Source organism: Dermacentor silvarum, chromosome 3, assembly GCF_013339745.2.
Source record: "Dermacentor silvarum isolate Dsil-2018 chromosome 3, BIME_Dsil_1.4, whole genome shotgun sequence".
Taxonomy (NCBI): Eukaryota; Metazoa; Arthropoda; class Arachnida; order Ixodida; family Ixodidae; genus Dermacentor; species Dermacentor silvarum.
The window spans coordinates 158,396,927-158,423,785 of NC_051156.1; the positions used below are offsets into that span (position 1 = coordinate 158,396,927).

The following is a 26,859-nucleotide window of genomic DNA, read 5'->3' on the forward strand; positions in this document are numbered from 1 at the left end:
GCGGCAGCATTTCGATGGAGGCGAAATGCAAAAAGATCACAGCATATCCACGGGGTGAATGATGATGAGTGGGCGAAGCTCCGGAGGGAATCATCGGATCTCCCGCTTAAGGGGACGCTAGCACAAACGCGTTAGAAACGTGCAGTACTCTCTAGTAAGGGGGAGCGGCCACAGCGTCTTACGCAGCCATTTACACATGCCGGAACATGCACCGCGTTTGCCGACGCCATCACATGACTGCTGAGAGAGTATACCTCCCGTATTCATAAACGCTCCTCGACTTGAACTTGACTTGCCACCGCTTTGGGCAGCGCGTTCGAAACACGTTGAAGGTAAGGCGGAGAGGCCACAGCGTCTTACACCAGCTTCTTACACGGGCCGTAACGCGCTAGCACAAACGCGTTAGAAACGCGCTAGAAACGCGGCCTTTCGTTAATGTTGGGTAATTATTGTCATCGTGGTGCGTGTGTCCATGTCCGCTTCGTGGCGTAGTGGGCTAACGCCGCGCGCTCGAAAGCGAGGGGTCCCTGGTTCGATTCCGCGCTACGGACACAACTTCGGAATTTTTTTCTCATTTTTCTCAGACTGGTTACACACTACTACTACGACGACGGGGACGAACGGGTGCCGCCATAAGGAGCTTCGCCCCTAAAACGCCCGTGTGTTTCCGTTGGAGGGCACGGTAAAGAACCCCAGGTGGTCAAAATTAATCTGGAGCCCTCCAGTATACAGCGTGCCTCATAATCAGAACTGTGTTTGGCAAGTAAAACCCCAGAAAGAAGTACCTGCGTTGCCGAGCATCCCCCTCGCGGATCTGCGTGTGCTTCACCTCCTCTCCGTACCGTGCACATATTGCCTTGACATGGGACGTTAAGGAGAGGCAAGGAGAGCCTGCGCGCGGCGCGCGGTATGCTCGGGAGAGAGAAAGAGAAAATAAGAGCGAGAGAGAAAGAAACTGTTGCAGCACCAACGAGGCAACGCGCAGAGCCGACGCCGTTCGCGTTTCCCCGTTTCCTCGCGTTCGTGCCGAACGCGCGCGGTGTCCGTGACTGCAGCAGACGCCTCTGGCGGCGGCTGGGCAGGTTTCGACCAGCCACGCCCCGGCAAGTGTGGAGGCGCAGCTTGGCCGTGGCGTCTCCAGGGAGATAAAGCTCGGAGCCGCCGCGACTGTGGCAGAACTCTCGTTGACTCTGTGGCGAGTACATGTGCCCTTGACATGGAACGACCAAAGAAGACCCGGACACCCGAAAAAGAAGCCGCTCATCTTGAAGCGCGGCGCGCGGCCAAGCGAGAATCTGCGCATCGGCGGCGAGCTGACTCAGAATACCGTGCCTAGCAGCACTTAGCATTTCCTAGCAAAACTGCCCAAGCCTATATTAAAACTTGGAAGAAAAGTTAGATCGATCACCAGCTCCGCTGTTTACTCGAGCCTTGCACAACTATAGTGCAAGCTGCCTACGTTTTTTTTTCTCCCCGTCCCTTTTCTCCAGTGTAGAGTAGCAGGCGCAAGTTACAGCTCAGGCCGACCTCTCTGCTTTTCTGTAAATAAATTTATCTCTCACTGTGCTTCACGTTCGGTAGACGAAAGCAAGCGAAGGCGTTCAAATGGGCATTTCTGTCACCATGTCAATTGTTGGGTTTCGAATATCAAGGCGGTAGCGACACCGCGTGTCGAGAGAGATCGCAGGGACGGGCTCGGCATCGCTATAGCAAATGGCGTTCAATCGTGTGCTGGAATAAAGCAGGGAACGCAGGTGTCGCCACAAGACAGCTATAGAGAAACTTAGCTGACTCGCGAGAATATTTGCATGATGAAGGAGAAAGAAGCCCGCCACTCCACGCGCCGTTCCACGGGGCTCGCGAACGCTGCTCGACTGGCCAGAAGAGCCTTGGCTTGCGCCGTACTTCCACTGCGGGCGCGACTCCCCCTGAAGCCCTGACTTGGACTACATTCCCCGACAGTGCAAAGGCTGACGACCACGGCGGGGAGACTGCGGCAGCGAGTGCCGACGGAGGACCGAGGCCGCAGGACTGCGCCGAGCTATTGCCGCCATGGCGCTGGAGGAGGATCCATCCAAGAGGCAAGCGGTCCCGCCCAAGAGGACCCGGGCGAAGCAGAAGCCGGATGCTGCCGAGGATGGCGGCATTCCATCTCTAGAGGCCACCAGCGTAAAGCGGCTGCATGCAAGGCCTGCCAATAAGGACCCGTTTCCACCAACGACGAGGTCCCGGTCCGAGAAGCCGGCAGCGCCGAAAGCCATCGCCACCACGGCTTCTGCCAAGGTGAGAAAGGCCTCAGATGAACCGGCACCAGCCGCCGATGTGAACGTTCCGCCCACCAGCAAGGGACTTTCAGGGAAGGCGCAGAGGTTGAGCCGCAAGACGCGATCGTGGAGCTCCTCCCGACGATGGCGGCAGTCCATCTCAAGAGGCCACCACCTTCAAGCAGCCGCGTGCAAGAGGACTGCCGATAAGGACCCGTCTCCACCAACGACGAGGTCCCGGTCAGAGACGCCGAACGCGCCTAAAGCCATCACCACCACGGCTACTGCCAAGGTGAGAAAGGCCACTAAAGAACCGGCACCAGACGCCGATGTGAACGTTCCGTCCACCAGCAAGGGACGTTCACGGGAGGCGGAGAGGTTGAGCCGCAAGAAAAGATGGCGGAGCTCCTCCCGACGATGGCGCCAGTCTGTCTCAAGAGGCCACCACCTTCAAGCAGCCACGTGCAATAGGCCTGCCAATAAGGACCCGTCTCCACCAACGACGAGGTCCCGGTCCGAGAAGCCGGCAGCGCCGAAAGCCATCGCCACCACGGCTTCTGCTAAGGTGAGAAAGGCGTCAGATGAACCGGCATGCGACGACGATGTGAACGTTCCGTTCACCAGCAAGGGACATTCATGGAAGGCGGAGAGGGTGAGCCGCAAGACGCGATCACGCAGCTCCTCCTCGAGCGATGCCACCTCAGCCGTTGCCAAGGCTGGCATGCGTCGACACCGCTCGCGATGTCTGGCAGCAGCAGTCACCATGCCAAGAGGGGAAGAAGCCGTGGCAGATCTAGGCAGTCGTCCCGCAGCGGCCGCGGTGGCCACAAGCGCAAAGGCAGCCGCCGAGGAAAGTCAACCGTCGACTCGGAGAGCAGCCACGGAAGATGATGAAGGAAGAGCCGACGCCGACGCTCCAATAGCAGCACCTCGTCAGCGGGAACGAACACCAAGGGTTGCAAAAGAAGGCGCCGCCACGCCCGTAGTAGCCGTTCGTCGTCGAGCAGGACAGATAGGCGATTTAAAACGTAGACGATGACAAACATTTGGTGTTGTACTGTTCCAGTTTTAAAATGTTGTGATCCGCATTTGCGATTTTTATGTTCCATTATTAAATAGTTTAAATAAATAAATTAGCAGGCGCAGTGCCTGGGGCATTGAAGAAATCGTGGTTTGCGGGTTTGGGAAACAATTCAAAATAAATATTGATGATATGTGGTTTTTTGTGGTGCAAGGGCCAGGTATGGCCAAAGAGCGCCATGACTGATAATGCAGTGTCAAGCGCTGATTGATTAGTTGCGATGATAGGATGAAACATTGCTGTAAAGTGGCCTAAAATCAATCGCTATTGTACAAACGTATAACGATATATAGTATAAAATTATGACCGTGATATGCTTTCAGTGATCTTTACTGTTGTTCAATTATTTCCTGCATGCAGAAAAGGTTTCCAAGTATGGTATTTAGAGCGCAGCTCTTAGGCGCCCCTTCCTGGGTTGAGTGACGGTGCAAGGCCGCTGGACAAAAAAAAAAAGTGCGGCCTTCCGCGTGCATCGAAAACGGTGTGATCCGCCGTGGTCGGTGTCTCTTGGCGTAACCGCGCGAAAGCGCTCGTGCCACTGCTCGAGCCATCCGTCGTCATCTTCCATAGCTGCTTGTGATTCCGCTTATCATGCCATCGTGCCCATACTGCCCCTCGGGCTCGGGCCACTAGTTGCTCGCGCCTTCGTCGTCGTCTTCTTCTCCAGCTGGCTCCGATGCCACTCATCATGGCAGCGTTCCCAAACTGCCCCTCAGGCTGCGAAGGCCCGGACGGCAGTGGCCCACTGCCAGTCGGTGCGGTGATTTCGGTCTCAAATTCTATGCCTGAATATATCGTGAAATGAAAACACTCAGCTGCGCCCAAATTTGGCGTTCGGGAGTGTCGTAATCGTCGGACATCTTTTAGTGCAAAGATGTATATGCTTAGGCTGAAACACTGGTGGTCCGACTACAGAAAACCTCCGGCGGAAATAAACATATCGAAAACTCTCGTCTAGTTCACATGGTATATACCAAAATTGGCATGGATGGGTGCGAATGTATGGCTAACATGACTGATAGGTAATGACATCAATAACATCAAATGCTCGTCAGTTACGTCGCGATTAACGGTAACAAAATAGCGCGTGTCGCATATACGCGAATTCGATGTGCGGGCATGAGCCAGGGAGAGGAAAGAAAGAACGAATGAAATAAAGCGAGAAGAAAGAAGGAAAGGAAGAAAGAAAAAAAAACAAAGAAAGAAAGAATGAAATCACGTTTGGCTCACACCCGTTTTCCTCTATTATAGAGGAGGCTATGGGCCAACGCGTCCAGCGCTAGTCCTGCGAGATGTCGCGAAAGGGAAGGTACCTCCGAGTGAGTGAGTGCCAACTTTATTATTAGAAGGGACTGTTACGCGAGCTGTTCACGTTTTCACCTCCTGCTGTCGCACATCCTCTTCTTCGCTGTTGCATCGGCCACGCGTCGAGACAAGCCTCGGAAAGGTGCGTTGCTTGTTGGCCGTTTTACGGCCGCTTTCTCGCACCGGCGGGGAGCCTTGCTAAGCCTAATGCATGGCTACGGCGGCATTGATGGCCGAGCCCGGGTCATCGAAGTTACCACCATCTGTTGACCATGAACAACAATAACCGGGACCATCACCTTTGACGGCGCCAGCCCAAGAATTGCGCAACGAAGCGACTACGCAGCGTCCCGAAGGCGTTCCAGGAGCGTCTACCATCGGACGCTCTGCTGAGGGCGATGAAGAATGATGTGAGTATGCTACCGCTGACAAACAACAAAGACGCGAACGCCAGAGACGAAAGAACAATCGGGAACTCAACGAACGCAGCCGCAGCCGCCACCGTCGTGAAAGCGACCACTCTGCAAGCCTGTCAAGGACGACCAGCACGGTATCGAAACGAACGCGGCGCGACTCTTTCACGTCATCGGTCTACGAAGATGCGTCCGCCCTTTCCAGCGACGAAGACAACATGCAAACGCAAGCAGTACCGACGTCTTCAAGCTAACAATCTGATGTGACAACGCCACGACAAAAAGAGACTAAACCGCCCGCGTCTCAAGAACTGTTTTCTTACGCATCCTCAGCTGAGAAGCTAGAGGCCAGTCGAGATGCCGGAGGCTTCTCCCAGGAAGCGTTCGACAATTACGGCGACGGAGGAGCGTGAAAAGTGCAACCAAACATGGCCCGAGAAGGAAACACTACCAGAAGCTTTCGTGCTAGTCGTGAAACCACGGGTAAATGTGGCGCTCACGACTGTATCAAGCAAGGACCTCCACCGCAACTTCGTGACGGCCACATCCGCTGCCGTCAACACAAGATCTTTGACATACGCGTTACAACCAGCATCTAACACCATAAGATTGCTCGTTTACGACAAGAGGCAAGCTGACGGGCTTTTCAAGCTTTCGCAACTTGACGTGAACCGTGGGCAGATACCAGTACAAATCTAGCAGGCACCCGGCCGAGACATCTGCCGAGGCATGATATACAACGTCGACTGCAATGAAACGAAGACTGAACTCCGGGCAGCCCTGACCTGTGAGCACCGACGTATCCTTGACGCGCGCCCTAATGGGAAAGCGTGGGACATGTTTGCTGACATACGAAGGACGCCACCCCCCTAACACCGTCGTTTACTACGGCCGCATCACCCGGGTTTTAATTTACGAACCTAAAAGCATTGTGTGTAAACGATGTAATCGCTTTGGTCATAAAATTGATGTCTGTCCGAACGAAGCGGTATGCCCTACATGCGGCAAGACACACGAAGGAAGCAGTGCTGGCGATGAATGCAAACAGACAACGCCCAAGAGCCGCAACTGTGAAGAAGGTCACACGGCTACTGGCCGAAGTGTCCAGCGAAACTGAAGTCTGACGCAAACCTCGCTAAGAAAATCCGCTCACGGCCCCGCTCTCGTCGTAAAAGGCATGGCGTGCGCCGATCGAGAAGCCTCTGCACAACTGTCCAGCCCCATGACGTTAAATCGACGCAGCACCGACTTGAGGACGAGAACGTCTCAATGCAGCCACGTACCTTAAAGGAAGCAGTGAACGAGATTGTTTCAAAGAACTGCGCACAACCGACTGCGAGAGGAAGTGGCTCCAACCTCAGCTACGCAGCAGCACTCAAGCAAACTCGACCAAGTGCTTCCAAGCCGGCGAACGTTTCGCATTATACCACCCCGATGCCACCTTCACCATCGCAGCTGGTCGACCCATCGAAAGATAGTGCCGAAGCTGAGGTCGCAGAACTCGCACGACAGAACGTCGAACTGCGGCCGAAGTTAGAAGAGAATGAAAAAAGGCATGCAGCTCTACTCGAACGGCTTCGCTCCTAGCGGCAGTAGCAGCCATGTAATCCGCAGGAACAAACTAAAACGCAAAAACCAGCCTCTACTACCATAACACAAAGACGGATCTGGCTCTGCTGGTACAACAAATTTTGGATCCTCTCCTCCAAGCGCAGAAGCAGCAATTCCAGCGACAATATGGTTTGCTCCAGCAGCTCTTCGCCTCACGTTAGTAGCCACCCAGCTTCGCGTACAGCTCTCGACGGTCCCACTCTGCACGTGCTACAGTTGAACTGTCGGGGGCTGGGAACCTGTGCGGTGGAACTGAACCTCTTGTTTGACTGTGTCAGACGCCCTCTTGCGCTTCTACTTCAACAGACCAATGGCACAGGTCAGACACCACGAAAGTCCAATGGTTATTACCAACCGTCAATAGAGCATCGAAACAGGAAACGGCACCGAACCCCGCAGCCCAATGGTATCGCCGGTGCAGCCGACGAATTTGTGATACGCGGACAAGCGGCGGTATTTGTGCGCACAGACATTCCGCAAGCACAGATTGACACGTCTAAGTATTCGACTGCCGTGCAGGAAGTGGTAGCTGTCCGTTGCAAGATCGCAAAGCGTAATGTAGTACTGGTATCGGTATACAGGCGCCCGGAAGTTAGCTCCCGCACACGCGGTTCGTTCATATGGATTCGGGCTTTGCGCGGATGTTACCCAAACGACGACTTCCTGATAGGTGGCGATTTCAACGCCAAGCATCCGCAGTGGGGCTATGATTATCACACGCCCCGTGGAACGGCACTCGTAGATGACACGGAGACAACTGACTTAGTGCTCGCAAATTGCACCGAATACCCCACCCGAGCCGCGCTGCATAGTAGACAGAGTAATACGACCCCGGACCTGACGTTGTACCACACCAGACTACGTGAAAGACTGGCGATGCGATGCAGACGCTTGGGGCAGCGACCACTATCCACTGTGGATTACTTTGAACATGGGACGAAAATGTGCGGCCGGCCGCACTGTGCGTACGATCAGGTGGGATGCCTACAGAAGAGCATTTGCGGAGCAACCCAAGACTGCATCCGTACGAGAGCGGGCGTCGCACGCCCTGCGAATGGCCACTACTGAGACAGAGGTAAGAGCTCATGCACCGGCGCCGGACATACACATGCTAAACCTTTGGGATGCGCGCAAGAGAGCACAGTTGACGTACGTAGACAATGGCCGACGACATCGCGACCGTGTCCGACTTCGACGTCGCACTGCCGTCGCTAGGAGATACGAGAAGCGCCTGTATCGGGAACGATTGGAGCCAGCACTGTTCATCATTCAATGAAAGAACTGGCCTCCATAAGGTGTAGGTACACGTTCAAGGCTATGACAGGTCAGTGCAAAAGACTCAGTGCTATTTCAAACGTCTTGCTCAAAACTGGCCAGTCAGTCATCCAGCTCCAAGATGATGCCGCGAAGACGTTTTCCCCAACCGTCGAGGTCCCCGAATGCCGACATTTACCAGCAAACGCCGTCAGTGACCGACGAGGGCCTCCAGGCACCATTCTCGGTCTTCGAGCTCTAACAGGCACTTTCTTCCATAAACGCGCGCAGCTCACCAGGCCTTGACGGCGTGACGTGGGCGGCTCTGCAGAATCTTGAAGAATACGCAAAGAAGCAACTTCTCGATGAGATTAATGCAGTGTGGATCAACGGTGAAATCCCAGCAGGATGGAAGCATTCGATCGTCACACCCATACCGAAACCAAACAAACAGCCAGATGTACTGTCGAACATGCACCCAGTATCACTCACACTTACTTCGTGTAAGCTGGCGGAGCGAATGGCCCTGACGCGCATATCTCACTTTCTAGAAACAGAGGGTCACTTCCATCCAGCACAGACAGGGTTTCGACCAAACCTTGGCACTCATGACATCTTCCTGCTTGTGAAGGAAGGTGTAGCTGCGTCGAAAGACGGTCGGTCGAGGAAACCGTCATTCCGAGCATCGTCGTGGCCGGTGGACCTCCTAAAAGCTTTTGACACTGTGACGCAGTGAGCCCATCATCGAAGCAGCAGAGAGGCACGGAATCACAGGCCGCCCAGTCAACTTAGTGGGCAATTTCCTTCAAGATCGTACTTTTTCTGTACGGGTAGACGGAGACGTTGGGAAGGTTTACCCAAACATGGTGGGAGTCCCGCAGGGCTTCATACTGTCACCCCTGCTCTTTAATTTGACTATGACATTCCTGGCTCATCGAATAGAGGCTATTTCCGAGCTGGGCTTCACAATTTACGCAGATGAAATCACGTTATGAACTGCGTCATGACCGACTCACAATCAGCAAGAGACCCTGCAGGCGGCACTTGACGTTATTGACCACTACCTGCCACAAATTGGTATGCGGCCATCTCTAGAGAAGACAACGTACGTGGTGATCCGAGGCGCTCACTCTCGGAGGCGAAACACTGCAGCGATCGGAAAAACCAGTGCGCGTTCTCGGGATACCTATTGACCACACAGGCGCAGCGGATGCGTGGCTCGCTGACCTTCGCCAGACGTGGCACAAGACTATGCACCTCATAAAACAGAGCTGCTTCCGCATGGGTGGTGCTGGTATACCGACGTATGCCGAAAACTTGCGAGTGACTTTCTGACATCCCGAGCGCCATACGGAGCACGCTGTTATGACCTGCTTACTCGGCACTGGACACAGTTAGAGGTACTCGACAGAGCAGCTCTCCGCGTCATCATAGGGCTCCCGAAGCACACACGTGTCGATGAGCTCCATCGATACGTGAAGTTGCCTACCCTCCGCGTAACCATCGAAGCATCGAAGGCAGGCCACGAGGAGCGCCTGAAGCACACCAGACAAGGCAGTGCGCTACTGGCCTACTGGGAAATGAAATATCAACTTTACCCCAACTGACATCGGAAATCCCACCTTGGGATGACATTGCTGGCGTCGACACTATGCCAACGCCCCGAAACATTTGCGCACAACATGCGCACCGTCGGGCAGCATTTGCTGCGCGTCACGCGCAGAGTCTACCAGATGCACCACCAAGCCAAGAACAACTGTACACTGACGCAGCTTTCGACCCACGCACTATAGTGAGGAAGCAGTCGCCCACCGCGTAGTCGGTTCTTGTGCGACACATTCTACCTTCATAACTGCTGATGCCGCAACCCAACGGAACTTGAACTCCGGGCGATAGGCTGGGCAGCAGACCAGGTCTCAAGCAACATGCATGCAAAACACATCGATATATACACAGACTCCCAATATGCGCTGCATGCTTGCAAGTCTCGCCACACAGCCTCATCAGAAGTTCTAGTCAAGCAGGCCTTCAGGCGTTCGGAGGTCAACGGGGTCACTGCATCACTTCATTGGATCCCTGGTCACCAGGGCATCGAGGGAAATGAGAGAGCCCATGAGGCAGCGCGCGCCCTTCTTTCCAACCATGTCATCGCCCATGATCCGTCAGAGACCCTCAGCACCAGCACAACTAGCACGACAAAAGGACCACCGCATGACCCAGACAGAGCGCTGAGAGTAGCAGCCAACCGACGCAAGAGGGAACTCCGTGCGAGTGTCCCGCCAGACCCAAACCCACTTCCCGTGGGTCTTCCCAGGTCGGGGTAGGTGCTGCTGCATAGGCTCCGTTCCGGCTTCGTCCTCACACCGGACGTGCTGGAGCGGTGGCGGCAGTACCGGCCACGCCGGGAGAGACGACCTCCTTTCCCTTCTCCTGACTACCTTTCGTCGCAGGAACCTGGCCCCTCGACAGCCTCTGAGGACGAAGAAGAACTCCAGGAGCCGCGCAGATGCCCTGACTGCGGAGTGGCCACGCGACCATCCGCAGCCCATTTTTTGGGGGAGTGCCAGCGCTACGCTAAGCAGCGGTACCACCACCTGAGGGCGGTGCAAGTGTCGTCCAACGAGGAGTGGATTAGGCCGGCAACTGGATTGGCGTATTCCGACAGAGACTTTCTGGACTCGCTCTTGGGTTTCGCCAAGGACACGCAGCTTCTAGGACGGCTCTAATTTCTCCTTCCCTCTCGCCTTCCTGTTCCACATAATAGGCCTTCGAGCCATCCTACAATAAATATATTTTTATCATCATCATCCTGTGAGACGACAACCACACTCCTTCAGAACCAAATGCAAGTGTTTTATTTAGCACGCGCCACCTTGCTCATGGCCAGAGGGCACCACTGGTCAGCTGATATGTCGCGACCACTACACGGCCAAGCGAGAATCTGCGCGTCGGCGGCGAGACGATTCGGAATACCGTGCCTAGCAGCACTTAGCATATGGAAAACTTGGCCAAGCTTAGAAATAAACCTGGAAGAAATGCTAGGTCGATCACCAGCTCCGCTCTTTACTCCAGCCTTGCACCACCAGTGCAAGCTGCCGACGTTGATGGCGTCGGCAAACGCGGTGCACGTTCCGGCATGTGTAAACGGCTGCGTAAGACGCTGTGGCCTCTCCCCCTTACTAGAGAGTACTGCACGTTTCTAACGCGTTTGTGCTAGCGTCCCCTTAAGCGGGAGATGGTGCAATTATAATGAAGGGCGCTGTTATAAAATAGGAATGACGTCACATATGGCGCGTGTCATTGGTGGAAGTCAATCGTTCGATTTAGTGCGGCGAGACTGGGCGAATTACACGGAAGATTCACGGTTTACTGATGATTCCCTCCAGAGCTTCGCCCACTCATCATCATTCACCCCGTGGATATGCGGTGTTTTTTTTTTTCTACCCGTCTATTTTCTCCTCTGTAGCGTAGCAGGCCTGAGCAAGTTACAGCTCAGGCCGACCTCTCTGCCTTTCTGTAAATAAAATTCGCTTGCTTTCGTTCGGTATAGACGAAAGCAAGCGAAGGCGTTCAAACGGGCATTTCTGACACCATGTCAATTGTTGGGTTTCGAATATCAAGGCGGTAGCGACACCGCATATCGAGAGGGATCGCAGGGACGGGCTCGGCCAACACCATCTAGGTGGTGTTGGCTCGGCGTCGCAATAGTAAGTGCCGTTTAATCGTGAGCCGGAATAGAGGACGGAACGTAGGTGTCGCCACCAGACAGCTATAGAAACATAGCTGGCGACCGCTACACTCGCGAGAAGATTGGCACGACGAAGGAGAAAGAAGCCCGCCACTCCACGCGCCGTTCCACGGGGCTCGCGAACGCTGCTCGACTGGCCAGAACAGCCTTGGCTTGCGCCGTACTTCCACTGCGGGCGCGACTCCTCCTGAAGCCTTGACGTGGACTACATTCCCTGACAGTGCAAAGGCTGACGACGACAGTGGGGAGACTGCGGCAGCGAGCGCCGACGGAGGACCAAGGCCGCGGGAGTGCGCCGAGCTATTGCCGCCATGACGCAGGAGGTGGATCCATCGAAGAGGGAAGCGTCCCCGCCCAAAACGACCCGGGCGAAGCGGAAGCCGGCTGCTGCCGACTATGGCGGCAGTCCATCTCAAGAGGCCACCACCATAAAGCGGCTGCATGCAAGGCCTGCCAATAAGGACCCGTCTCCACCAACGACGAGGTCGCGGTCCGAGAAGCTGACAGCGCCGAAAGCCATCGCCACCACGGCTACTGCCAAGGTGAGAAAGGCTTCAGATGAACCGGCACCCGGCGCTGATGTGAATGTTCCGTCCACCATCAAGGGACTTTCACGGAAGGCACAGATCGTGAGCCACGAGACGCCCTCACGGAGCTCATCCCCGAGCGATGGCACCTCTGCAGGTGCCAAGGCTGTCCCACGTCGACACCGCTCGCGAAGTCACTCCCCTGGCAGCAGCAGTCATCATGCCAAGAGGGGAAGGAGCCGTGGCTGATCTAGGCACTCGTCCCGCAGCGGCCGCGGTGGCCACAAGCGCAAACGCAGCCACCGAGGAATGGATGTCCACCGCCGACTCCGAGAGCAGCCACGGAAGAGGAAGAAGCAATAGCCGACGCCACCGCTCCAAAAGCAGCACCTCTGCATCGAGAACGAACGCCAAGGGTGGCAAAAGAAGGCGCCGCCACGCCCGTAGCAGAGATTCGGCGTCGAGCAGTACAGATACGCGATTTAAATCCAAGACGATGACAAACATCTGGTGTTGCATTGTTGCGCTTTTAAAATGTTGTGATCCACAATTGCAATTTTTATGTTCCATTAATAAATAGTTTAAATAAATTAATAGGCGCAGTACCTGGGGCATTGAAGAAATCGTGGTTTGCGCGCTTGGGAAACAATTCAAAATAAATATTGCTTTCAATTATTTTGAATGTTTAATTATTGCCTGCGTGCACAAACAGTTTCCAAGTGTGGTTTTACAGCGCAGCCCCTAGGCGCCCGTTCCTGGGTTGAGTGTCGGTGCACGGCGCTGGATAAAAAACAAAAACAAAAGAAAGGTGCGGTCTGCCACGTGCATCGAAAACGGTGTGATCCGCCTTGGTCGGTGTCTCTTGGCGTAACCGCGCGAACGCGCTACTGCTCGCGCCCTCCTTCGTCATCTTCCATAGGTGCTTCCGATTCCGCATATCATGCCACCGTTCCCATACTGCCCCTCGAGCTCGGGCCACTTGTTGCTCGCGCCTTCGTCGTCGTCTTCTTCCCCAGATGGCTCCGATGCCACTCATCATGGCGGCGTTCCCAAACTGTCCGTCAGGCTGCGAAGGCCCAGACGGCACGGTCGCACTGCCAGTCGGTGCGGTGATATCGCTCTAAAATTCTTTGCCTGAATATATCGCGAAATGAAAACATGTATACAGCTGTGCCCAAATTTGGCGTTAGGGGGTATCGTAATCATCGAACATTTTAACACGAAAGTGTTTTATGCCGGGGTCCACCAAGACTTCACTGACGTATTTCCGTCACGGAAATACGTCATAGAACATAATACAAAGAAAGAAACCAGAAGAAAAAGTTCCACAAACATGCAAAATTTGGGAATCGAACCCACGACCTCTCGGTCCGCGACGATAGATCGCCGAGCGTTTAACCCATTGCGCCACAAACGCATTTGCAGAGAGCTACACAGACGCGCCTTATATATCTAACACTCCTCCGTGTACCCGCGCTCTTGCTCGGGGCGGTGCCGCCGCCTACGAGCAGAAAAGAGAAGTACTGCATTATGACACTAACGCGCACCGACAGTGAACGCTTCGGTGGTCTCAGCACTACGACGCCTCGATGCCAGCATTCGAAGGGACGCTGGCATCAAGAAGCACTACCAACGCCACCTAGGTGGCGTTGGTAGTGGCGTTCACCGTACTCAGCACAGCGGAGCGTGGCCTCCGCAATTAGCTCTGAAAATGTTTCTGAAGTTGATCGCGGAGGCTGCAATTACGACGCGCTGGGGGTATCGTAATCATCGAACATTTTTCACTGTAAAGCTGTATATGCTTAGGCTGAAACACTCGCGGTCCGACCACAGAAATCCTCCGGCGGAAATAAACCTATCGAAAACTCGCGTCCAGTTCACTCGGTATATACCAAAATTGGCATGGATGGGTGCGAATGTATGACTAAAATGATAGGTAATGACATCAATAACATGTAATGTTCGTCAGTTACGTCACGATCAACGGTAACAAAATCACGTGTGTCGCATATACCCGAATTTGATATGCGGGTATGAGCCAGGGAGAAGAAAGACAGAAAAAACGAATGAAATAAACAGAGAAGAAGGAAAGAAAGAAATCACGTGTGACTCATACCGGGGCCGCACGCTTCAGCTTCGCTGGTTTACCATATGTGCGGGGTGCATGTGCGGTAATTTTTCTACCGAAGCTTGTTATAACTCACAGATTTCGGTGGCGTCCACCTACTCAGAAATTTATCATCATCAGTATTGGCTCGAGCGTCGTCGCCTTGTTTCGCAGCTTGCTCGTTGGTGCCCCTCGGTTAGAGCTGTGGCACGCTCTTGTGCCACAACTCCCGCGTTCGTCGTCGATGTCTGCTTCCTAAGCTGGTTCTGTTGCCGCTAATCATTCCAGCGTAGAAATCACATCTCTTCTATTGTCGTAATGGGGAGGCCGAGTTTACGGGGGCATGAGCCAATGCTTAAGGGGGTATGAGCCATTCATGGTCTTACGTGACGGGCAGATTTAATTTTGAAATAATTTCAGCCAAATCCATCCAGAATGTAGCGCGCTCGGGAAAGGGCTCGTTGTCGACGTGCCGATTCTAGCGTGAGGGCTTCCGAAGCCCAGGCGAAATGTCAGCGTAGAGCCGCCGACCCCGAGTTGCGGGAGCGCGATGTTGAGGGCAAACGGCAGCGTCGTCTTGCAATCCAGGAACCCGACAACGGTGCTGCACGCCTCGGCTACGCTAGTAACTTTCCTGGTGCGACGGCCAGGTTTCAACGCGAGTTTCCGGACCGGAACGTCGGAGCCAGCTGCAGCGTGGGTGACCGGTTGTGGTTCAAGCACAACGTGGTACTTGTCAGTGCAATTCGTTCGGAGGAACACCGAAGAAACACGCGACAAGCTTCGCTTCCCACCATTTCCTCGACTGGGGACTGGTTACTGATTTTTTGTAGCGTTAGCTACACTGGCCTAGCCAAGCCCGTTTCGCGCGGCACATCAAGAGCCGTGCTGCGCATGCGCAAGGATCAGTGATGTCACACGGCTTGCGCACCGGAGCCACCGGAGCCGGCACCTCTCGCGCACTCCGCCGCCGCCGCGCGCGACTCACCGCCGCCGCTCTGCGCATTCCAGAGGAGTGACGTCGTAGCCGTGGTAGACGCACTGGCGCCGGCGCGCGCTCGCTGTGCAGTCGCCTGTCTGACACTGCGCTGGAGCCGCTGCGCTTCTGACTGGCGTTTGCCAGTGTGGTATAGCCATGGAGAAGGAGAGCGCAAATGCTGCTCAACAGCGCAGAAGAACGGAGAAGCTTGACTCATCGGATCCCGAAGTAGTTGCCTGGCAATTAGCGGTTGAGCGTAGGAGGAATAATTACATGTGCCCCATAAAACGTATACCGCCTGTGTGTCATTGGAGCAGCAGTAAGCATGACAATCAAGCTAATCCTTGACAATCTAGACAACCAGGAAAGCTAAGAATAATCAGCTGAACCTTTGCTAACACTACGTATATCCTGGCATAGCCGAGCTAAGCCACTGCAACTTTTTTGGTGTTCTCTAATCGGGCAAACTTAAGAAAATAGGCGGAATTAGTATTATGAAACACGCACAGGAAGCCAGATGAAATCGACAAGGGTTTCAAGCAGCTCCTCATGGGCGCCTCGGTCGGCCGAGCGGATGACGGCTGGCAACGCTTGTCAAGAGGGACACAGCGGGTGTAAAACGAAAGCAGACCAGGTCATGGCCTCAGACGGGGATGTAAGTGGGGATGTATCGTAGGTAAGTAAAAGATGCCACTCCGTGCCAGAGGAAGCAATGGCTCCGAGCGTCTCCCATCACGTGCTGCTGCCTTGCCAGCACCAGCCGTTTTTATTCGTGCTCTTTGACGTCATGCATGACGTAACAGACTGGCTAGCAGAACCGAAATCGAATCTGCACTGCAGAACAACACAACAAACACATTCCCTAAAAAAAAGAGACGAACACTTCACAGAGAGAGTCTAAGAGGTCACAGTCTCTAAGCCACGCGGGAGGTCAGGCGAACTCTAGTTCTAGGCTCTGACTGTGCTGTTGCACCCCGTGATGTCAATGGAGACTCTACATGATGCTTGTTCTCTGCTTGCTCTGCACGTTCTGCGGTGTCGGGAAGGCCAGGGTGCTCGGCTGGCATAGTTCGAGGCTCGGGAAGAACATCAATGCATGCATACCTATCACCAACCACAGAAGCTGTTGTTGGCAACGTTGAGCCGCCTTGATGACCTGTGTAAGGTACTTTAGACAGTCTCGCAGCATTCCATGTGTTATTGTCTTCCAGGGTAAAAGCAGTACTTCCCTTTTTACCCGCTATCTTCAGGGCTTCGCTGTAGGACAAATGACCTGTCCTGGAAACATGAGGATTTTTCACCCTCACGAAGTCACCCGTACGGAACGTTGACACCTTCGCCCCTCTCTTTCGATCTGTATACTCCTTGCTGCTCATTTGTTTATCTCTCACCCTCTTCCGTAACTGGCCAATTTCTGGTGCTGGCTTGTAGAAAAAAGCTGGGCTTGGTGATAAGCCCACTATGTCCAACATGGTGCGTGGAGCGCGTCCATGCAACAGTACAGCTGGTGGAACGCCCGTACCTTGCTGCGATAAACAGCAAGGTAATCCAATACGGCTGTCTCAACAGGTCGATGTTCCAAAACTGCAAGCTGCACGTAGTCTTTCAAGACCCTATAGAAACGTTCCACCTGTCCGTTACTTTGAGGATGATAAATTGATGAGCAGGAGTGCTTAATTCCGCGCTTTCAAAGAAAATCCTCGGAAAGGGTGGACTTCAGTTGTGGTCCATGATCTGTTAATATCTCACATGGGTAACCCTTTCTGCTGAAGACTGCTGTCAAAAATCCGATGACAGTATTAGATGTCACACTTGAAACGAAGGATACCTCGGGCCACTTCGATTAAAGGTCAACTAGCCTTATTGCAAACTTGCAGCTCTCCTTAGCCCTTGTAAAAGGACCGACAATGTCCAGCGCTAGTTTCTGCCAAGCACGCTCAGGTAGCGTAATGGATTCCAGTGGTGTTACCGTGGGCTTCGCTGACTTATTTGCTGCTTGACAGACACTGCTGCTCTACTTGTTTGTCGAGTCCTGGCCACCAATACTGGTTGCGAAGCCTCTGCTTTGTGTGCACAATTCCTTGGTGACCTTCATGCGCCATCTCCACGAGCGTTGCTGTCAATGCAACTGGTATTACCAGGCGCTCATCCCACAATAGAAGGTTCTCCATAACTGCCAGCTCATCCCGCACGTAGAAGAAGGGCCGCAACTCGAGCTGAACACTACATTTCTCCGGCCACCTAGTTGTGACGTAAGTCATCACCTGCTGTAGCAGCAAGTCGGATTGAACAGGTTCCTGAAGTTTTGCCTTTGTCATGCAGGTGTTAACAAGCGACACAACTTCTTCCTCTTGTTCCTGTATGTCTGACACAGGCAATCGTGATAGCGCATCCACCACCTTGTTATCACTTCCACGGTGATATAGCACCTCAAAATTATAGTACAGAAGACGTGCTGACCATCTTGCAATTCGAGTAGATCGGCGACCTGTGCCCCGTGATGAGAGCAGAATAACCAGAGCCTGATGGTCAGTTCGTAGCTCGAACGTCCTTCCCCACGGAAATACGCATGCGAGAACCTCCCTTTCTCCTACTGAGTACTTGCGCTCCGCTTGCGACAGCATTCGAGAGGCGAAGGCAACGGTTCGGAGATGATTTCCGTACCTTTGTTGTAGCACTGCTCCCAGACCGCAGTCGGAAGCATCTGTCGTCACTACCGGAAGTAGGGAGGGGTTGAACATCTGCACGGCCTTGCATGTTGCATGTTCCTTCACCGCACGGAAGCTTTGAGCAGCCTTGTCGTTCGAGGAAAAAGAAGCTCCTTGACGAAGTAACTGGCGAAGAGGCTCTACGAGGTCAGAAAAATGGGAAATGAACTTGGCATAATAACTGACAAGTACCAGGAGCGAACGTAGTTCTGTTATGTTCGTGGGCCTTGGAGCATGAACAACAGCTTGAACCTTCGATTTCAAGGGTGACAAGCCGCTGTGGCTGACGACATGACCCAAGAATATCAGTTCTTGCACTTTGAACAAGCACTTGTCATTACGCCGCAGGCCAGCCGCTGAGATGCGCTGAAGAACATCCTGAAGGTTCGCAGTGTGCTCTGCCGCAGTTTTACCGTAGACGATGATATCGCCTATGTAGCAAAGTACGCCCCTGCAGCCCCTTTGGATTGAAGTCCTCGTCTTCTGAAGAGCGGCTGGTGCAGAGGCGAGGCCGAAGCACACTCGACGGAATTGAAAAAGGCCATCGTGCGTAATGAATGTGGTCATATCACGGCTTTCAGTTGTTAGTCCCAGTTGATGGTAAGCTGATGCCAACTCAATTTTGAAAAGTGTGTTGCCTCTGCTAGTAGGTGTAGAAGGTCGTCACTATGTGGAAGTGTGAATCCGTCAACGACGATAGCTTTGTTGGCTTAACGGAGGTCCACGCAAAGCCGAATGCTGCCGGTCGTCTTTCAGACCACTACCACTGGAGATATCCATTGAGCAGCATCCACCTTCTCGATTATGCCTGCTTGATAAAGCCGATGCACTTGTAGCCCAAACAAAGCCAAGTCGCAGATTTTCAGTAGCCCAAATATAGCCACATAGCCTACTTGTCCAATTCGACGCCAATTTTTTTTCCTGTAGCCCAATTTGGCTATATATAGCCAAACCTGGCAACACTGCTCGCTCTTGGGTTTCGCCAAGGACACGCAGCTTCTAGGACGGCTCTAATTTCTCCTTCCCTCTCGCCTTCCTATTCCACATAATAGGCCTTCGAGCCATCCTACAATAAATACATTTTTATCATCATCATCATGTGAGACGACAACCACACTCCTTCAGAACCAAATGCAAGTGTTTTATTTAGCACGCGCCATCTTGCTCATGGCCAGAGGGCACCACTGGTCAGCTGATATGTTGCGACCACTACACGGCCAAGCGAGAATCTGCGCGTTGGCGGCGAGACGATTCGGAATACCGTGCCTAGCAGCACTCAGCATATGGAAAACTTGGCCAAGCTTAGAAATAAACCTGGAAGAAAAGCTAGGTCGATCCCCAGCTCCGCTGTTTACTCCAGCCTTACCACTAGTGCAAGCTGGCCACGTTTTTTTCTCCCCGTCTCTTTTCCCCAGTGTAGAGTAGCAGGCCTGAGCAAGTTGCAGCTCAGGCCGACCTCTCTGCTTTTCTGTAAATAATTTTATCTCTCACTGTGCTTCGCGTTCGGTTGACGAAAGCAAGCGAAGGCGTTCAAACGGGCATTTCTGACACCATGTCAATTGTTGGGTTTCGAATATCAAGGCGGTAGCGACACCGCGTGTCGCAGGGACGGGCTCGGCCAAGCCCATCTAGGTGGTGTTGGCTCGGCGTCGCAATAGCAAGTGCCGTTTAATCGGGAGCCGGAATAGAGGACGGAACGCAGGTGTCGCCACCAGACAGCTAGAGAAATATAGCTGGCGACCGCTACACACGCGAGAAGATTGGCACGACGAAGGAGAAAGAAGCCCGCCACTCCACGCGCCGTTCCACGGGGCTCGCGAACGCTGCTCGACTGGTCAGAACAGCCTTGGCTTGCGCCGTAGTTCCACTGCGGGCGCAACTCCTCCTGAAGCCTTGACGTGGACTACATTCCCCGACAGTGCAAAGGCTGACGACGACGGTGGGGAGACTGCGGCAGCGAGCGCCGACGGAGGACCAAGGCCGCAGGAGTGCGCCGAGCTATTGCCGCCATGACGCAAGAGGAGGATCCATCCAAGAGGGAAGCGTCCCCACCCAAAACGACCCGGGCGAAGCGGAAGCCGGCTTCTGCCGACTATGGCGGCAGTCCATCTCAAGAGGCCACCGCCATAAAGCGGCTGCATGCAAGGCCTGCCAATAAGGACCCGTCTGCACCAACGACGAGGTCCCGGTCTGAGAAGCCGGCAGCGCTGAAAACTTTCGCCACCACGGCTTCTGCCAAGGTGAGAAAGGCCTCAGATGAACCGGCACCAGACGCCGATGCGAACGTTCCGCCCACCAGCAAGGGACTTTCAGGGAAGGCGCAGAGGTTAAGCCGCAAGTCGCGATCGTGGAGCTCATACCCGAGCGATGGCACCTCTGCAGGTGCCAAGGCTGTCCCACGTCGACACCGCTCGCGAAGTCACTCCCCTGGCAGCAGCAGTCATCATGCCAAGAGGGGAAGGAGCCGTGGCTGATCTAGGCAGTCGTCCCGCAGCGGCCGCGGTGGCCACAAGCGCAAACGCAGCTACCGAGGAATGGATGTCCACCGCCGACTCCGAGAGCAGCCACGGAAGACGAAGATGCAATAGCCGACGCCACCGCTCCAAAAGCAGCACCTCTGCATCGAGAACGAACGCCAAGGGTGGCAAAAGAAGGCGCCGCCACGCCCGTAGTAGAGATTCGGCGTCGAGCAGTACAGATACGCGATTTAAATCCAAGACGATGACAAACATCTGGTGTTGCACTGTTGCGCTTTTAAAATGTTGTGATAGACAATTGCAATTTTTATGTTCCATTAATAAATAGTTTAAATAAATAAATTAGTAGGCGCAGTGCCTGGGGCATTGAAGAAATCGTGGTTTGCGCGCTTGGGAAACAATTCAAAATAAATATTGCTTTCAATTATTTTTAATGTTGTTCAATTATTGCCTGCATTCGCAAAATGTTTCCAAGTGTGGTTTTACAGCGCAGCTCCTAAGCGCCGGTTCCTGGGTTGAGTGTCGGTGCACGGCGCTGGATAAAAAAACAAAAACAAAAGAAAGGTGCGGTCTGCCACGTGCATCGAAAACGGTGTGATCCGCCTTGGTCGGTGTCTCTTGGCGTAACCGCGCGAACGCGCTGCTGCTCGCGCCTTTCTTCGTCATCTTCCATAGCTGCTTCCGATTCCGCTTATCATGCCACCGTTCCCATATTGCCCCTCGCTCTCGCGCCACTGCTCGCGCCTTCGTCGTCGCCTTCTTCCACAGCTGGCTCCGATGCCGCTCATCAAGGCAGCGTCCCCAAACTGCCCCTCAGTCTGCGAAGGCCCTGACGGCACTGGCCCACTGCCAGTCGGTGCGTTGATTTCGGTCTCAAATTCTTTGCCTGAATATATCGCGAAATGAAAACATGTATACAGCTGCGCCCAAATTTGGCGTTAGGGGGTATCGTAATCATCGAACATTGTTTACTATAAAGCTGTATATGCTTAGGCTGAAACACTCGTGATCCGACCACAGAATTCCTCCGGCGGAAATAAACCTATCGAAAACTCGCGTGTAGTTCACTCGGTATATACCAAAATTGGCATGGATGGGTGCGAATGTATGACTAAAATGATAGGTAATGACATCAATAACATGTAATGTTCGTCAGTTACGTCACGATTAACGGTAACAAAAGCACGTGTGTCGCATATACCCGAATTTGATATGCGGGTATGAGCCAGGGAGAAGAAAGAAAGAAAGAACGAATGAAATAACAGAGAAGGAAAGAAAGAAAAAAAGAAGGAAAGAAAGAAATCACGTGTGACTCATACTGGGGCCGCACGCTTCAGCTTCGCTGGTTTACCATATGTGCAGGGTGCATGTGCGGTAATTTTTCTACCGAAGCTTGTTATAACTCACAGATTTCTGTGGCGTCCACCTACTCAGAAATTTATGAGCATCAGCATTGGCTCGAGCGTCGTCGCCTTCTTTCGCAGCGTGCTCGTTGGTGCCCCTCGGTTTGTGATGGGAAAAACATTTTACTAGTCCCGTCTCGTCCGAGAACAAGTGGCTGAATTGCTCGCGAAATTACACAGGTAGAAGATCAGAGGCGGTACTTTTCGTTTGCAGGCATTTCAACTCAGCCGCATGTATGTTCAAGTCCAGGCTGCTGATGGCGTCCAATCCAAGTACTGCAGTTCCCTGCTGTACAACATACAAGAGGACAGAGACAGTGCTCTGCTTGTAAGCAACGGTATCAGGAAAACAGCCCTTCACCGTGATCTTGCTGTTAGAGCAATCCAATAAAGCGACAACAGGTGGTAGCAACGCCTTCATACCTTGAAAATGCTTCATGTAAATGTCCTCAGTTATTATGGATACTGACGACCCTGTATCCACTAAAATGTTCACAGGAACGCCTTCAACTTGCAGTTCGATGTGAATACTGCAGCGCGAAACGCCGGTCGAGACATGTAGCAGCGTCACCCGATTCTCAGCATCCTCTTGCAGTGGCGGTACGCGTTGCTCGGTGTCCTCTTGCAGTTCCCGCACGCTCTCTTTAAATTGCGAACTGCGGCACATATTCAGAAAGTGGTCTACTTTTCTGCACTTTGAGCATTTCTAATTTTGGGCCTTGCAATTCGGCGAATTTGCTTAATGCCGAGTAGACCCGCAGTGGTAGCAACGGCGCTGTGCAGACTGCCGGCTGCGTCTGTTGACACTTCTGCGGCGAAGGCGCAGACTCTTTACGGCGACCGTCACGCGAATTGGCCGCGAATTGGCTTGAATGTCGTACGTATTTTACTTGCTCCGCTGCGCCGAACTCTCGAAGGCTCTTCAAGGTTGCTTCATAATGCTCTGCTATCGTAAATGCCCTGTCCAAGGTCAGCGTTAATTTGCGCCTTCGAAAAGGAAGCGTTCACGAAGCCTATCCGATGCGATACCGGAAATGAGCTGGTCGTGGACAGCTATGTCAGAGGGCCCCTCAAACTCACACTTCTTTGCTAGTTCGCGTAAATTGGAAATTTAGGCATCCGTAGGCTCACCCGGATTTTGTACCCTCTTTTTGAAGCGGTCGCGTTCGTCAAGCAAGTTCGTCATGGTTGAGAACAGGTGGTCACAAATGCGCAGTGCGGCTTGGAACGCACCTTCTGTCGTTGTAATTTGACTTGTAGAAGTAGTACTCGGACTTGAGACTGGCAGCGTGGTAGTAGTATCAAGGTCGTTCGTCAACGCGTTGCGGAATTTACGTTGCCCCTCGACGCCAAGCGAATGCAAAAGTATGGCTCTCGATCCGCCGAGACGCAGCAAACTCGGTGGCACCCCACGCTTCCACGTAGGTAGAAAACAGTTCATTTCACTGTTTCCCTGGTCTGGGTGGCTGCCCAGGGGTTTCCAGAAATGCAGGACGGAGGCGTAAGTCCCGCGAAACTCATTGTAAGGTTTAGTTCGTCGCCAAATATGTTGTATCGTAGGTAAGTAAAAGCGGCCACTCCGTGCCAGAGGAAGCAACGACTCCGAGCGTCTCCGATCACATGCTGCTGCCTTCTCAGCACGAGCCGTTTTATTCGTGTTCTTTGACGTCATGCATGACGTAACCATAGAGTTTCTCACTATATCCTAGAGGGAAAACTGGCGCTGCTGCGCTGTGGTATCCATGGGGATGCTGGTATATTGTGACTTCGGATTGCCATCGTTCTCGGAGAGCCAGAAAGCCTTGAAGACGCGCCTGGCTAGCACCGTTCCGTCTGTCACAATGATTTATTTTCTGCTAAAACAGCACGTAAAAAGCTGTTTTAGCTTTATTATTACACAAAAGCGTGTTTTGTTTTATTATTAAGGCATATTATTGGGTGTACAACTATATGAAGCGTAAAAAGTATCAGCTGGCCGCTAAAGTTGGCGGACAGACGACAAGATTCTCGTTCGCTTTGGAACAACTTGTCTGTTCTTGCTTTTCTTCGCTTGATCCTGCATTGTAGGTGAATAAACTTTATTGAGAGATGTAGTATGGGTGAATGAAAGTCTTTTATGTAGATTTTATTTTAAGGAACGCGTTATTTGTGTAGCCATATCTACGTTTTAGACGAAGGCTCGTACAACACCAGCCAATAAAAGCCTCGCAGACATCATTCCCATGACGGCACATAGCCCTTTAAGGAAACTCGCATAGACGGTAGCGCCACATATACCCTCTAGGTGTTGTAGTCTGAAACTCTATGGACGTAACAGACTGGCTAGCAGAACTGAAATCGAAACTGCACTGCACAACAACACAACAGTAAGCACGTAAAGTACCTAGATCAATGCCATGCAAAATTTGGGCCCGTATTAAGAACTGTCAGCGAAACTTGATGCTGGACATACCGTTAGAGATGGCGGCCGGTAAATGGCGAAGAACTCTTAGAAACTAAAAGCTTCGTGAATTTTTTAATGTTTTTGAGTCTTTGTAAGCATCAAACCTTCTGTCGAGCGGGCGAGTGACACAGCAGCCAACTCTCCGGGCGGGCAAGTGCCGGACCGCATTTATTAAACGCTTATATAGCCGAGGATGCAGTGCTGCCATCTCGTGGTACTGGCCTACACTACACATTCCTCTATCGTGCCCTGATATTCGTGTGCGCAATTTATTCAGTTAACTAAATGTTAACGCCATAGTTATTTGATATATTGGTTAGAGTGATTTCATTAACGTGATGGTGAAGGCGCGCATTCAATGAAGCAGGCGCAATGTGCATATATCTGGTTTTCCCTAAGGTATAATGTTTGCACGTCCTTTTTCGACAGGCTGCAGCAGAATACAATGAAAGTACTGCCGCAAATTGTAGAACCAGGTAACTACCACCACCCTGTAGCCTGCATATTCAGAACCTACAAATATATGTGTGGTGTGCTGGATGCCACATGCAGTTGGAGCTGCACTGAGACTATGATATAGAGCGCTTTATTAAATATTTTGTTTATTAATTACGTATTTTTCCGATAACTTGAAAGGCGGCAGATTGCGACGCCAGGGGCTTCATGCTGTTAAGCGGTTTTCCTTTGCTTTCAATCTTAACATGGCGTTTTTTGAAATTGTAATGTCGTTCGCGGCACACACTGTATTCTGTTATTGGACGGGGCTCTAGTGTTCGTCGCAGCGTCTGGGCTCGGAGCTTTTAATGAGATTAGCATTCTTAGTATGCATCACGCTCTTTCCGACATGTTTCTATCTATGTATCTAATCGCTTTCCTGCCAACGTGAGTCACTGCGCGTAGTCCGTGGTCTAATGGGTGGAGCGTCGGGTTGCTGCGCTGACTCAGTTCGAAACCAATTATTGGCCCAACTTGGGTCACTCAGTATGTGATAGTGGGTATGTGCCTCTCTTCAAAAAATTACTAGGGGTGCTTTATGCTACAACTAAGACGACTTGATGGCGAAAGCTTGAGCACTGCAAACTCAATGACATGATGAGCGCTTTTTTACGCTTTGTCAAATTTCTTTTGACATTTTCTTTATTCACAGTTTTTAGACATTTCGCGCAGTCATTTTTGCAAGTCATCCTTAGGGCCCATTCACACTTGCGACTAGGCGAGGTCGCGCGACCGATTGCGACTGGTGACCAGAAAACTACTCAAGACGAACGATGTTCACACTTACAAATGCGACCGACGAGTCGCTAAACCGAAATGTCTCACGATATGCCGTTCACGTCTGCTTGAAATGTCATCGCCGCGCAAAATAAGCGTCAGCGTATACGGACGTCCTGTTCCTTCGCATCTGATTGGTTCAGCTGTTCTGCGACTGCGGTCCCGCGACTGAAAAATCGAGCAGTGAGCGACTGGCCCGAAACGGTCGCATTTCGAGAAAAGCGACCATTTGCGACTACTTGCAACTGGTCGCTTTGCGACCAACTTGGTCGCGCGACCTCGCCTAGTCGCAAGTGTGAATGGGCCCTTATTCCACCAAACTTCCACCGTTCTGAATAAAGTTATTCATCCATCCATCCATCCACGGTTACTCAGAACTTTCTTTTTGCGGAGTCATCGTCACTCTGAACCCATATTTCGTAACCATTTTGTCAGTCACCCTTTATGCACCAAACTCTGTCCGTGACTCAGCACTTTTTTGCTTAGCCACCATCACTCTAAAACCACTATTTACAGTCATTTTTGCAACTGATCATGTTTTTTTGCAAGTCACCCTTCCTATGATTAACCAAACTTCGAAGTGTGACTAAGCACTTTTTTTGCTGATTCACTCTCACTTGGATCCTAAATCTCACATATATTTTTGCGAGTTACTCTCCCATTCCATAACACCTTTATTCGCTCTTAATCCACACTTCATTCACCCTATCACTGCTTGGTTCACTTTTATTCACTCTATAATCTCGGTTGTACTTCCCTCACACTTCGTTTGCTCTATCCCTCCAATTTGCCAATTTTCATCACTCTTGATTCACCCTATCACCACTTGATTCACAATCATTCGCTCTTAATTCACTCTCATTTACTCTTCATTACCTTAGCTCACTCTATCTCATCATTACCTTTCGTTTGACTCCTATCACCCAACTAAACCCCTTTATTCTCTTATCAATTCACTCTTAATTCACGTCATTCACCTCTCTGTATACCCCTTATCACTTCAGTTCACTTGCTTAATCATTCTTCCACCCTCAATGGCAGTTTTGCGCTCAGTTCGCCTCTTATCCTAAGGGGAACATTTCGTGTCGACGACGCAGTTTTGAAACAGCCTTCAAAGAGCTCCTCACCATGAGACATATAAAGCTTTCGCCTTAAAGCTTTTTCACGCCAACTTGGGTCACTGGGAAAGTGCCACTATATGTATGTGCCGCTCTTCAATGAACTTCTTCAGAGAGATTTAGATTGGGGTACCCTAACGCTGGCGTCC

The 26,859-nt window shown here is 52.3% G+C and overlaps 1 protein-coding gene across 1 annotated transcript in view; it reads left to right on the forward strand.

The window, feature by feature from the left end:
* Window positions 1–1,867: 1,867 nt before the first annotated feature.
* The window catches only part of LOC119444943 (nucleolar protein dao-5-like), a 35,453-nt gene continuing 10,461 nt past the window's right edge, over window positions 1,868–26,859 (forward strand). Inside the window, exons 1-2 of the mRNA XM_049663764.1 lie at window positions 1,868–2,498; window positions 2,772–2,829. Of these exons, the coding sequence (XP_049519721.1) occupies window positions 2,053–2,498; window positions 2,772–2,829 (504 nt within the window). The 5' untranslated portion in view covers window positions 1,868–2,052. The remainder of the gene's footprint in view (window positions 2,499–2,771; window positions 2,830–26,859) is intronic.